Source organism: Neltuma alba, unplaced genomic scaffold (assembly GCF_004799145.2).
Source record: "Neltuma alba isolate B1F8T4 unplaced genomic scaffold, ASM479914v2 tig00011239_pilon, whole genome shotgun sequence".
Taxonomy (NCBI): Eukaryota; Viridiplantae; Streptophyta; class Magnoliopsida; order Fabales; family Fabaceae; genus Neltuma; species Neltuma alba.
The window spans coordinates 477,277-489,209 of NW_021635958.1; the positions used below are offsets into that span (position 1 = coordinate 477,277).

The 11,933-nt window shown below is 37.8% G+C and overlaps 1 protein-coding gene and 1 long non-coding RNA gene across 3 annotated transcripts; one reads left to right on the top strand and one right to left on the bottom strand.

Moving 5' to 3' along the window:
• The first annotated feature begins 2,925 nt into the window (after positions 1–2,925).
• Positions 2,926–3,918, top strand: LOC114762652 (uncharacterized). Its single transcript, XR_003742271.1, has 2 exons — positions 2,926–2,985; positions 3,203–3,918. It is a non-coding gene; the product is annotated as an uncharacterized LOC114762652 (long non-coding RNA).
• A 3,078-nt stretch (positions 3,919–6,996) lies between these two features.
• On the bottom strand, positions 6,997–11,933 carry LOC114762647 (BEL1-like homeodomain protein 3). Of its 2 annotated transcripts, none has more exons than XM_028952176.1 (5): positions 11,639–11,933; positions 9,115–10,611; positions 8,033–8,454; positions 7,874–7,934; positions 6,997–7,553 (listed from the first exon to the last, which is right to left on the bottom strand). In XM_028952176.1, the coding sequence occupies exons 2-5, from the start codon at positions 10,435–10,437 to the stop codon at positions 7,125–7,127; spliced, it is 2,235 nt and encodes a 744-aa protein (XP_028808009.1). In that variant the 5' UTR covers positions 10,438–10,611; positions 11,639–11,933; the 3' UTR covers positions 6,997–7,124. The 2 variants fall into 2 exon arrangements, with proteins under 2 accessions (XP_028808009.1, XP_028808010.1); XM_028952177.1 differs by having other exon boundaries at positions 7,391–7,553; positions 7,891–7,934.

Here is an 11,933-nt window from a genome sequence, read left to right on the forward strand (position 1 = left end):
AAAATTAGACGATCGATCATTTTCATGGAATCTAATGAAGAGTGAAGCAATTGTTCGTGGAATCGTCTTAGCTCCCTTCTCCCAAAGAAAATTGAACGGACAGAAAGGAATTATCAAACGTTGGATGACCAAAATCCCCCAACAACGATTTGTCGTTAGACGCCTATTCGCGGCCCACATTATATTGCACCTCAGAAAAGGATCTAATTTCCTTGTCGTCGTCTTCAATTTGATATGGCCATATCTATCGCATTAGAAGTGTTGCACTATCAATATTCAATATTGCTGCCTCTGGCTAGTGACTTCAAATTAATGTTTGGATGTGATATGGCTTCTTATAAGTGTGGAAGATCACTTATTTTCTCTTAATATATAACTTCCCCAAGTTGTAGATCAATTTAACACCTACATTATTCCAGGTCAACAGTACGTACTTCTCATCAATACACAGCTTGGATGAGATAATTTTTAGGATGACAGCCTAATAAGATAAAATCATAATATTAATTTTATGAAACTTTTCGTCCCTGGTTATAGAGGCTGCATGCCTAGACCAGCAAAGATACGAGACTATTAAAAATACTAATATCAAAAGGGGAACCAGAATAATTAATTTCTATGCACCATAAATTCTCCTGCTAAGTTTCCCCCAAAAGAAATACAAATTACTCCTATTCGACTTTCAGACTAGTCATGATGAGATCGGAAGTGTGCTTTGATTAGTGGTTCAATTATCTTTTGGTTAGTGCCGAGCAACTGTTTTAGCAAATGACAGGGATATTAATCATTATATATACAACTGACCCACCAAAAATGTATTAGCAGGGTGACTTTTTGTTAGGTATCTATCTATTTAAGAGGGATTCGAAATTACTCCCATTGATTCCCCATTAAATCAATATAATCAAGTTGTGTCGAAGTTTTGCAAAAATATATATATGACCAATTTTGCTTTTGACAGAAACGCGTATATATAACCAGTAGTTTACGCTTGAATATAATGTTGGTGGAATTTGCCCATTTTCACTCCACTAATAATAGTAAGGATTAATTAAACGTTAAGCTACCAACCAACTTCATCTATCATATATATTATGCTTGAACAATAAAATTTCATATTGGGTAAAGCATTGAATATTATTCCTTGCGTGGAGATAAACACAAGTGCCTCATCTCGAAGCCTCTTCTTCCTTTCTTCACCAAGAAGGGCCATATTGCTTCATTTAATATCTATCTCTTCGACCCTTGTTCTTTAATTAACTATGCACTTATATTAGAGCTCTCTTGTAATGTCTAGTTTATCTTGATGGTGCTTTATAAATTCTAGTTCTATGCAATTTAATTTCGTTTATGTATATAATAAAACCTATATAAATTTATGCATTATTCAAGTCACAAACACTGTAACTCACTTCTGATTATGGGCGACAACTGTGAAAGGATATGTAGTTCTTTCTTATGGCATAAGAACTTCACGCTACTAGAAACTCTATATACGATTTTTACACTACTACTACTACACACACACACACTCATATAAATTCCTCACTTTTATTTTAAAAAGAAAAAAGTTAAGATTCACTTCATCACGAGATATTTCTTAAAAGTGTGGCTCAAAACTTGCACGCACGCAGTATCTAATATCTCAAAACTTCTGCTTATCTAATATATTTATACCCCGGAAAGAGTAACGACCTTTATTAATCAATTAATATAATTGTACGCTCTCTCTCTGACTCTGTACATGGGATCAGATAACTTAATAAACTGCCCAGTTTATTTTAACCAGAAAGTACTGACCCATGCACAGCATATACAATATCTTTACCCCAAAGGGCTAGACTGCTGCTATAACCTTTTTCATGCATGTTATGTAAACTCGATCTCTGTTAGTTGAATAATGCTAGAATGGTGATTAATTAATATCTTAAAGTACTTTTATCTCATGGAATATCTTTCTATATACTGCTTTTGATATTACAATTATGCATTCAAGATATATACGCACGGGCGGATTTATACATTGTCTAACTCTTCTTCTTTTAATAAAAAACTTGAGAACCTTTCGGCATCTCGTGGACTGGTGCTTTTTTATAATCCGGATTAAAATAGTGACATTGTAACTATTATAATCCAAATAAAGAAAAATTGTCATAATATGGTATTTGTATTCACAAGATCTAAATACAAGACTTCATTTGAAAAGCATCGATTCAGTTGTCATTGGTTTAAATTGTTTTTTAATGTTTGAAGAAATCAAATTAATTCTTTTAAGATTTTTTATTATCAGTATTTATTGCATTATTATTTTAATTAATAAATAAATAATTATTCTATACGTTTAACAATTGATTGTATCATAATTCAAATTCAAATATATACTCAAAGATGTATGAATGCAGCATTCAACGAACTTGTCCTCAAACAAACAATTATGCAGCGACACATAACAGGGTAGCCACTTTGGGCTATATAATTAAAGAGAAGTCTACTGAAGCTAGCTATCTTTTGTTGATTATTTAATTGTTGAAATAAAGAGCATTAATCTTAATTATAATAACGTTAGAATTTTAAGACGCACTTGGGAACCACTTGGCCACAAACTTTTTACGACTTTCGATATTTCGTTAAATACAGTTACTTATACGTGAGGAAAAAGATAAAAAAAAATCTCTATATGGGTTAATTAAGCATGTAATTAGCGAGTCACCAGTTGAGACTTGCATATTTAGTGCATAATATAAATCCAAACTCACAAAAAAAGAAGAATACTGCTACATCGTTTTATGGTATCTTTGAATTATAACAAATTTAATGGGCATCGCACTTAACCTTGCCTCATTTGGTGTGAACCCCACCATTTTATAATTCGAAAGTTGACTTGTAAAGATGGCATTGCCTTCAATCTCTCTCTATATAAGATTCTTGTGCCTCTGCTTCTTTCTCAACACAAGATCATATAATAGCATCAGTACTCAGTATCTGGTACGCTAACTTAGTATATCTTCTATATTTACACTTGTATCTGATGGATAAGCTTAATTCTGTCGTTCTTGGTTTAGTTTGTTCTGCTGAATAATCCATGCATTAAATGATTTCAGAACAAAACAATATTAAGCTGCTACATATATTTATATTTATATATATGCATGCATTATTCTACTCTTGTTGGTATAATTAATATAATTTACCTTGATTTCAGATCAAGATCTGCCGAGATGATGAGGTTTGTGATAAGCACAGTAGTGCTAATGTTGATGGTCATGGGGAGCTCTTGTGTGGCCAAAGATGGCGAAAAGTTGGTGGAGGAGAAGGAAGACAAGGTATTACTTAGTGCAGACCCCGGTGATCATCATCATCGCCCGGGGAAGGAAGGCGAGGCAGTACTTAGTGAAGACCCCAGTGATCATCATCATCATCGCCCGGGAAGGAAGGCGAGGTAGTACTTAGTGAAGACCCCAGTGATCATCATCGCCCACCCTTAGGTAACGTACGAGGCCATGCTTAGTGCATAATAAATATGCTGAATCTTCTACAGTTCTTTATTATAAAATTTTTGTAGGGTTTAAAGCTTTTAAAACTCTGCAATGATTTTATAATCAAGAATTTTAAAAAGACGTGTACTCGGAATATGTATGAAACTAGCTAGACGTACGCAGGCTTATATAGCGTTTGTTTAACCTATAGTTGCTTCGCTTCTTGCTCGTGTCGTATTTTGATGAATTGTGTGTGTGTGTGTGTGTTGTGTGCACGTTGGCTTGGGTTCCTCGATTCAAGCCATGAATAAAACCTGTAAAGAAGAACTAAAGTTGTAGCGAACTACTGTTCCGTCTGGTCATATACATACATTTGTGTGTTTGTATATAAAGACATGATTTTGTTGGTTAATAAAGAAGATACTGTGGTTATGACTTGCTTCAAACTTTCTTATGTTGTCTCAAATATCTGTCGTTCTTGACGTGTGCTTCCTTCTAAGCTTACATTCGTCGATCTTCGTGAACGTGAACATTAATTAACTGAAATAATTTCATAATATCTAGTAGCTAGGATACAGAATAATGCAGACATATTAATTTTCGTACGTTTGCTGCGCGAAATTTATATTATTATTTTAATTAACGTTTTCTTTCCATCATTCTTATTGTGCGATAATTCAAAATAGATCAATGAGCTATCGTTAGCTAGCACGAGCGCATGATCACTGTACTTAAGCACGATCAAAATATATAGAAAGAGGACGAAGAAACAAAGAGTGACTTGTTAAGGGTTGATCTTCCTTGAATAGTTTTGCGCTGGCTTGGCTTTATTTATGGGTGATTTTACCCATTATCAATAATTACTATAAAAGTGGCAAATTAATTACGTAACATGGCCCCTTTTTGTCGCCAAACCCTTCATTTTTGGGATGGTAAAATAGATGAATATATACATATATACATGTTTTGTTTCCAGTTTCAACTAAGGCTGTGGTAAACTAGAGAATTTTACTTCTGATATTTTTATGGGTTTTATAACTCATCTGTAGGTAATATATATCAGCACCCCCTTAACTTTTATTTCAAATAATTTTCATATTAACTAATAATAAGATCCGGTGAGTTTAAAATTAGAATAAAACGCGATTTTGGTTAGTTAAACCCAAGGGAGTTATTGAATGGACTCTCATTAATTCTCCAATGACTTGATGTAAGACTATCATGCATACATTTAATATTCCCCACAACTTCATCGTGTAGATTAACTGCAATCACTTTTTCCAAAAAAAATTATAAACAAACTACTGGCTGAAATCCGATATTTACTTTCCCAATTTAATATAACCAGAGCCATCCCGGGCTCGCTTGGGCAGGGGATATTCAAAAACTTTTTAAAGAATGGATAATACACCATATATATTGATTGGACGAATGCAGAAAGTTATTAGATCTTTGAAAAAAACATCTCAATGAGCAGTTTCTGAAAATATATGATTGTTCAATAACTGGACATGACATTGATAGATGAATTTGATACCCAAAAAAAAAAAAACAATCATCAAGGTCGAAAGAAATTATTTCTTGTTATGCAATAGAGGGAGTAAAAGTCCAGGCACTAAGGGGGAAAAAGAAAGAAAGAAAAGGCTCTTTCTTTCCCTTTCCCAGCAGAAAGAAATAGCTCTTGCATCATGCTTGGAATGCTCCCCCCCCCCCCGGGTCTTTTTGAGTCAGTGCTTCGAATGCGATCAGTTTTCATATGAGAGAACTTCAAATTCAATCGATCCACAGTTAGGTAATTTATATATAGTTCCATATCTGAATCTGAAATAGGAAAAGCTTCCACAACCTAAGTAGCAAAACAAGCATGGAAGTACGAGGGAAGAAGTGGAGTAAATTAAAATTGCAATGCGTAAGGATGGTCACTTGTGTGATTTTGTCTGGATCCAAAGAAATACAAAGACGGGCAATTTACTGTCAGCAATAATTATGGAATTAAAGTAAATTAGTTAGATGAAATGTGTGTGAAAAGGAATAGGCAAGCAGAGTCATTAATTCATCTCCCTTGGTGTGATGTGCTGGATCAAAGGGAATATAATGCATAATTAAGTGATTTTCAAGTGGAGCTCATCTATATATACAGTTTATTCAATTTGCCGATCAATTCGATCAAGAAAATACTAATCATACAATTCTGAAAAATAAAATTTATTCAATCTCAAATTTAATTTGCCAGGCATCCACTGCAAGCCAACTCCTTGGGCTATATATTCCTTTCAATTGATAAAGTGGAACGGAAGCTTCTGCAAAAAGACAATCTAAACCAAAAACAGAAAGCTGGAATCACGAATGAAGTGGGATTTCCTTATTTGTTAGTTCACACAAATGAACTTAGGATGAGATCAGCTTCACAACTTTAACAGCTCGAGTGATAATTGTAGTGGACATCGCACTTAAAATCTTGCTCCTGGGGACACAGGCTCCATTGCCATATTTTTTAGTCATGCGCTTAATTATTTTAAAGTTGACTACTACTTCGTAGTTATACTGCATATCTTTACTCATATAGCGAACGAGTTAGGCTGGGCAACACAGTGATATAAGTCGATCAGGCATGGGTGTCCAACGAATTAAGAATTTAGGATGCATTAGTTTATATTTTTTGACGTGATTGGTTATCTCACAGGACCAAAAAATTGATGATCCATCTGTTTCTGTGTGTTTTTGGATATCATCAATACTTAAGACGGTATGCATGTACAAGCAATGTGCAATTAAAAGCTAGTTAAACGCATGCTGTTGCAATAGTTTTGTGATACTTAATTAGCGGACGTTCACGTTTGTACGTTGTCGTATATAACTCGAACACTTGTCCCAATTAACGAGGGCCAGTTTGCATGTCTTTATCATGCCATTGTTATTATTCGCAGTAAAATCTCGGTTTTCCCGGCCATGTGATGAGATATCAGTTACACCTGCTAGGTCACCTGTTTCCTCGAATCGGAAGGCCCTTGCTAGATCTGAGAGCCGCGTTACGGCTTCAACATTTGAACTGACGGGTCGATTGAATATGGAAGTCTTCTTTTCATTTTCTGTACGTAGTTTTTACGTGGAGACCAAGTAAATATTCAAAATTTAATTATCTTTTCCTCATCCTTCCGAAGAAAATTCAACGGCGATAATGTTTCCACCACTAAACTAAATGCCCGGGATGATTCTGTGCTCCACTCACAATTCAACAGATTCTCAGGCTAATCCGTTTAGGAAGGCAAGAAGCCCACACCACTAGTCGTCCTGACTCGCGAGATGCGCCTTCGACGATTTCACATGCATGGCCCAGCGCATGAAATGCAAAGAGAAGGATCTAATCACTCCATGTTCAACTCCGTATGGGCCTATCCATTGCACGTAAGGTCACTCTATTAACAGTTCTGGAAGTCTTGAAGATTAGTTATTTTCTCCAAAAATGTTTGACAAGTGATCACCGTCTAGTGCAGAATCTCTGTGCGTATTCTTGGTCAACTTTTCATCGAACGCTCTGCTAAAGCTTCATTACTCCCTGAGGCCTTTTTGGGTTAATCATGTCATTCCATGCATTGCTATTCCAAAAGATTTAAAGAGAAAAACGGAGAATCATTGGGATTGAGGGAATTAACCAACAAAATCATTGCTGACATGCCCTCCAAAGTGGTGTTGCTGTATCGCCTCAACGTCGCCATGTTTGAGAGCCAGCGTTAGTGAGACGGGGCCAACTCCCCCAGCCTCAACCTCACCGCTTGAGTAAGGGACAAAACCCATTAATTGATGGTGCTCCATGCTGGGCGTAATGTGGCATTCCAGCTTCGATCGCTTCTCTTGGCTCCATTGTTGTGCATCTAAGCCAGCCACCTGATCCTCATCCACATTACTCTCTACACACCGCAATTGATTTCCTCCTGACTCAATGGCACGGGCTCCCTCGTTTTTACCAGCTTTCTGGGTGTCTTTTTCATTCGTCAAGCCTTTCATTTCAAGCATGTGTATTTCCTCTACCATTGGCTTCCAGACACGTACTCGGGCGTTTATGAACCAGTTTGATACCTAAATTATATTCCAGGACAACAGTACATGAAATCAGGTACATGCACAAATATTGAGCATATAGATCCTTAGAAAATGTCAAATCATTATTTCCAACGTATACCACTAGAACACCCGACTCACAAAAAGACAAATAATAAAAAAAGAAAAGAAAAGGCGTCGTAGAATTTGTCCCGCGTAATGACCCACTCAGAAACCACACACTCAGAAACCACAATGCGAACATGTCAAATGCCAATTTATGTCTTCAATTTAATCAGTTTGATCAAAAAAAGATCCAAAAATATATTAATGAGTTGAAATGGAGCAGCAGAGCCCACCTGGTTTCGAGACAGACCTGTTCGAGCAGCTAGCATGTGTTTATCAGCGTCCGTGGGGTACCTGAAAACAAATGGAAGGAAGAGCAAACCGCAATTCAATCTCCTTTTTTCTCTGAGAGAAGCCGAATTGGACACATAAAAGAGACAGAAAAGACATACGGGTGAAGAAAATGATCAAACAACCAAGCCCTAAGAATTGACACCGCACGCTCTGGTAAGCCTTTCTGCTGGGGCCTCCAGGCATGCTGCTGGTGTTCCACGTAGCCTGTGCCGCCCACAATGAATTTGTTCTTTTGAAAGCTTTGGTCCAAGAACTTGAGTCGCGCCATATTGCTGTCAAGTTGGCCACTGGTAGAAGTAACAGTACCACCACCGGTAGGTGCACATAATTCCTCTCCCAAAACTTCTCTTATATGCTTAACTTGATCGGAGATAGCATTTTCTAGGCCTCTGAAGTGCTTTGATACTGACTTGAGAGCCTTGGAGATGTAAGGAGTAGCAGAACTAAGACCCGCAACTGACGCAAAGGATGAAACAACCATTTCCATTTGCTGCTGATGTTGCTTGTACCTTCTTATAACCTAAATTTTATAACCCGATGGATGTGTCAAAAGGCAATTTTCTAGGTGCATTCATCATTCACGTGCTATATGAGAAACTGTAATTCTAGAATCAAGTAATTTCAAGATGATAAACATTCGATCAAGTTGGTCGGGAAAGAGAAGGTTAAAAGAAATCATCATTCATTAATTTTCGTCGTGCAAGAAGCTGCAGCATGCCTTGTTGAAAGTAAGGACTGTCTTATAAATATGTTCTTTTAACGATCAGAGATTTTTCCTCCAAAAATTTAGACAGTTGCATTTTGCTTGAACAATTCTCAGCTTCAAAATGCCATACATCCAAAAAATATTCTGTTCTTCTTCCTCCAAGAAAATATCTACTTAAAATTGGAATTGAAGCCGCAGATTTAGATTATGCTCAGAATAAAAACCCTGGAAATAGTTGGAGCCTTTAATCAAAAGGGGCGAAAACCTTAACTAAAAATTGAGTTTGAAGGGTTCAAAAATGAACTCAGATTCCAATGTAAGCAAGGACTAAGGATATCTATCACAATCTATCATTTATGTATCACATTATCAACGAAGTTTGACACAAAAATCAGTGATTGCCGGAAAATGAGCTAGAGTAACATCACAAAACAGGTATTTATGTATTGTATGGGCAGTTACAAGATAACCCACCTCCTCTTGCATGTACAGAAACTTAGCCATTCTTTGCTGATACTCTGGCCGAGAAGGGTGAGAGCTACTCCTGGTTCCACCAACATCACTTTCATTTGTTGCATTGACAGCGTCAGCAGAAGTGGAAGCGCCAGCTTCTCCAGAAACCCTCCCAGAAACATCATGTCCTTTCGTAAGTTTTTCACGGGATTGACCACAGATTTCTTCTAACAACTGTTGCGCTGGCTTTAAGAAATTTGAATTCTTCAATATGGTAGCATACCCCGTGAAAGGGCCGAGAGGCCCCACATTTCGATAATCAATGTTCGAAGGTGTTCCCACCACCATGTTTTGAATCGATTTGACACGGTCTCCAGCATTGGAAGAGGGATTTAAAACAGATCTCAAAGGTTTTGGGCATGAAGGATCCTTAGATACCACACACCGCGATTGGTGGTCATCCGATCTGCAATGCGCAGACTGTGAATTCGATGAGAGCGATAAAGATAAGCCCTGATTATTGGAGTCGGACACTGGACGACCCGAGCATTCATCAATATCTTTGCAACCGAGAGAACTATCGATCGTTCGATTAGTGCAAGAATTAGGATTTCCAAGACGCAACTGATTTGATTGGATTCCATAGTTTGGAAGAAAAAGTTGATTTCCGTTTCCCACCCACATTCCATGGCCACTTTCTTGCATTATTGAAGCCATTTCTGACCCTTGCCCACTGATAGAAGCTGACTTGACTACATCCCGCATAAAGTTTGGATGAATCTCCCCTAATTGCCGTTGGCTTTCCCGGCTCGCCGTTTCATCTGACGGATTGTTCAGAGAGGAAGACTGTACACCTGTGAGTTCATTATTGATTGCTACGCCAAAAGTGGAATTAGGATTAGGATTGCTTTCGTCAGTCGCCGAACTAGAGGCATAGTTAGGCATCCAATCATAGACTTGGTGTGACCCAATGTTTCTCCAATAGCCTAAGTTACGTACTTCGCATTGCTCTTCGAGAGAAGAATGAAAGCTGGACGAAGCGGGGTTTGATGAATAGGGGAATGAAGCAAGCTGAGGCATCGTCATCAGCCTACCGGATTCAGCTAAAGGATTCGAAACCGATGAAAAATTGACCATCTCCGATGAATAGAAAGCAGGTTCGTAAAGCATATTCGCATTCCTCACACTCCTAACTTGAAGAAGATCAGAACTGATCCCTGGTCGTAAAGATAATCGTTCAAGATTGCTTGGGAAACCTTCTGAATGCTGGGAGCTATTCTGGATTCTCAACCTGTCACGCCGAATTTGTTGCGCAACATGCGGTTCAGGTCGTCTGTTACTCATCAATTCCAACGTACCACTCCAATCAAAGTAACTATAACATCAAGTTCGCTCGATCAATTAAGACCTCGCAACAAAAATGAGCAGTCACAACAGCTACCATATTGGAAACTGAGCCCCGACTTCTGTTTACTCTCCTGCAAAGCCTGCAATATATTCCCCCATCAAATTACATGGCTAGAGAACCAAGTATGAAGCAAGTAAAAACAAAAGATCAGTAAATCATATTCCCTTCAACTATCAACTAACAAAACTTCCAAACAGCTAAGCGACGGGGAGAAATTACGTGCGCTTAGGAAAAAAACACGGGATTGAAGGGAAAATGTCTCTGGAGGTGAATATAATGGGAAAAATTAAATTGTTAAAAATAGTAAAATACCAAAGGTGCACAAGAATCTATACATCGACCAGCTTTCATTAATCGAAAAAGACAGTAGACTTAACATCATTAGATATCAGGCTCAAATCATAGCTACTTCAGCCAGCTTATTTGCTCATGAGTCATGACCATTATTTTGCCGCGATAAATACAGTTCCAACTTGGTTCGCTAGACGTTTTCCAAACAAATTAAAACAGCAAAGATCACAACAATTTACTGTTTCTCTAGCAAACAGCTATCCTACTTTTCCCCCAGACTGTGAAATCACGCATTTTCTGTTGCAACCCTTATTCCCCGTGAACCACAGATAAAATTCACCATTCACCAAACGCAAAGATCTATAAGAGAATTTTGCAGCTCCCTCTACATGCGGAAATCGCAAGGGCGTCCAGTAACTTAAATCTCACACCGAAACCCCAGTTTAAGTACCGTCCAACAGATCTAGATGTTGATTCTCAAAACAAGTCACAGCCTCAAGAATCCTTAAGCGTCTTGCCAGAACAAGTTAATTCCTGATGTTTTTGTGTCTCTTAGTAAAAGTAATAGGAAACGAATCTCCATGAAAGATATTCAACATATACATACATACGTACATATACAAGACCCCACCGCGTTTAAGAGTTGTACTACGTAGCACAAAACTGCACAGCAACACTGAGCCAGGAATTATGAGATGTCAGGATCAAAAGGTGTTTACGGACAACAGGTTCTGCAAATTTGGCATCGTACATCTCAACTACCCCAGCTAAGAAAATTAACGGGGGCCAAGAAAAAAAAACAGTAAGTTCACAGTCGACAACCAATGAGTATACGTAATGCGTTACCTGAGAAGATGACGATAATTGAGACCCCGGTGAAAATGCCGACGAGATTCACGATCGTAGTGCAAAAATGCAAATTGCAGTGAACTCAGACAGGGATATGGGGGGATAGAGTTATGGGTGGCAGAGAGGAGGTGAAGCACAATGATTGCTGAAGCCAGTAGAGACGCCGTTAGGTTAAACGCCATAAATCGCGCTTTTACGGCAATAGGAATAATAATAATGTAAAGTCGCCGTTAAATACCACTCCCTCGTGACTCGTGAATCTTCAAATCAAAAACTGCGTCCATGCCGTGTG

Bases quoted from the DNA above. Each gene is read 5' to 3' on its own strand.
- LOC114762647 (XM_028952176.1), bottom strand. From the start codon at position 10,437: ATGAGTAACAGACGACCTGAACCGCATGTTGCGCAACAAATTCGGCGT. The intron at 7,935-8,032 runs GTATGTCTTTTC...ATTTGTTTTCAG, and splicing joins TTTGATCATTTTCTTCACCC to GTACCCCACGGACGCTGATA. The intron at 7,554-7,873 runs GTGGGCTCTGCT...AATATAATTTAG, and splicing joins CAGGTCTGTCTCGAAACCAG to GTATCAAACTGGTTCATAAA.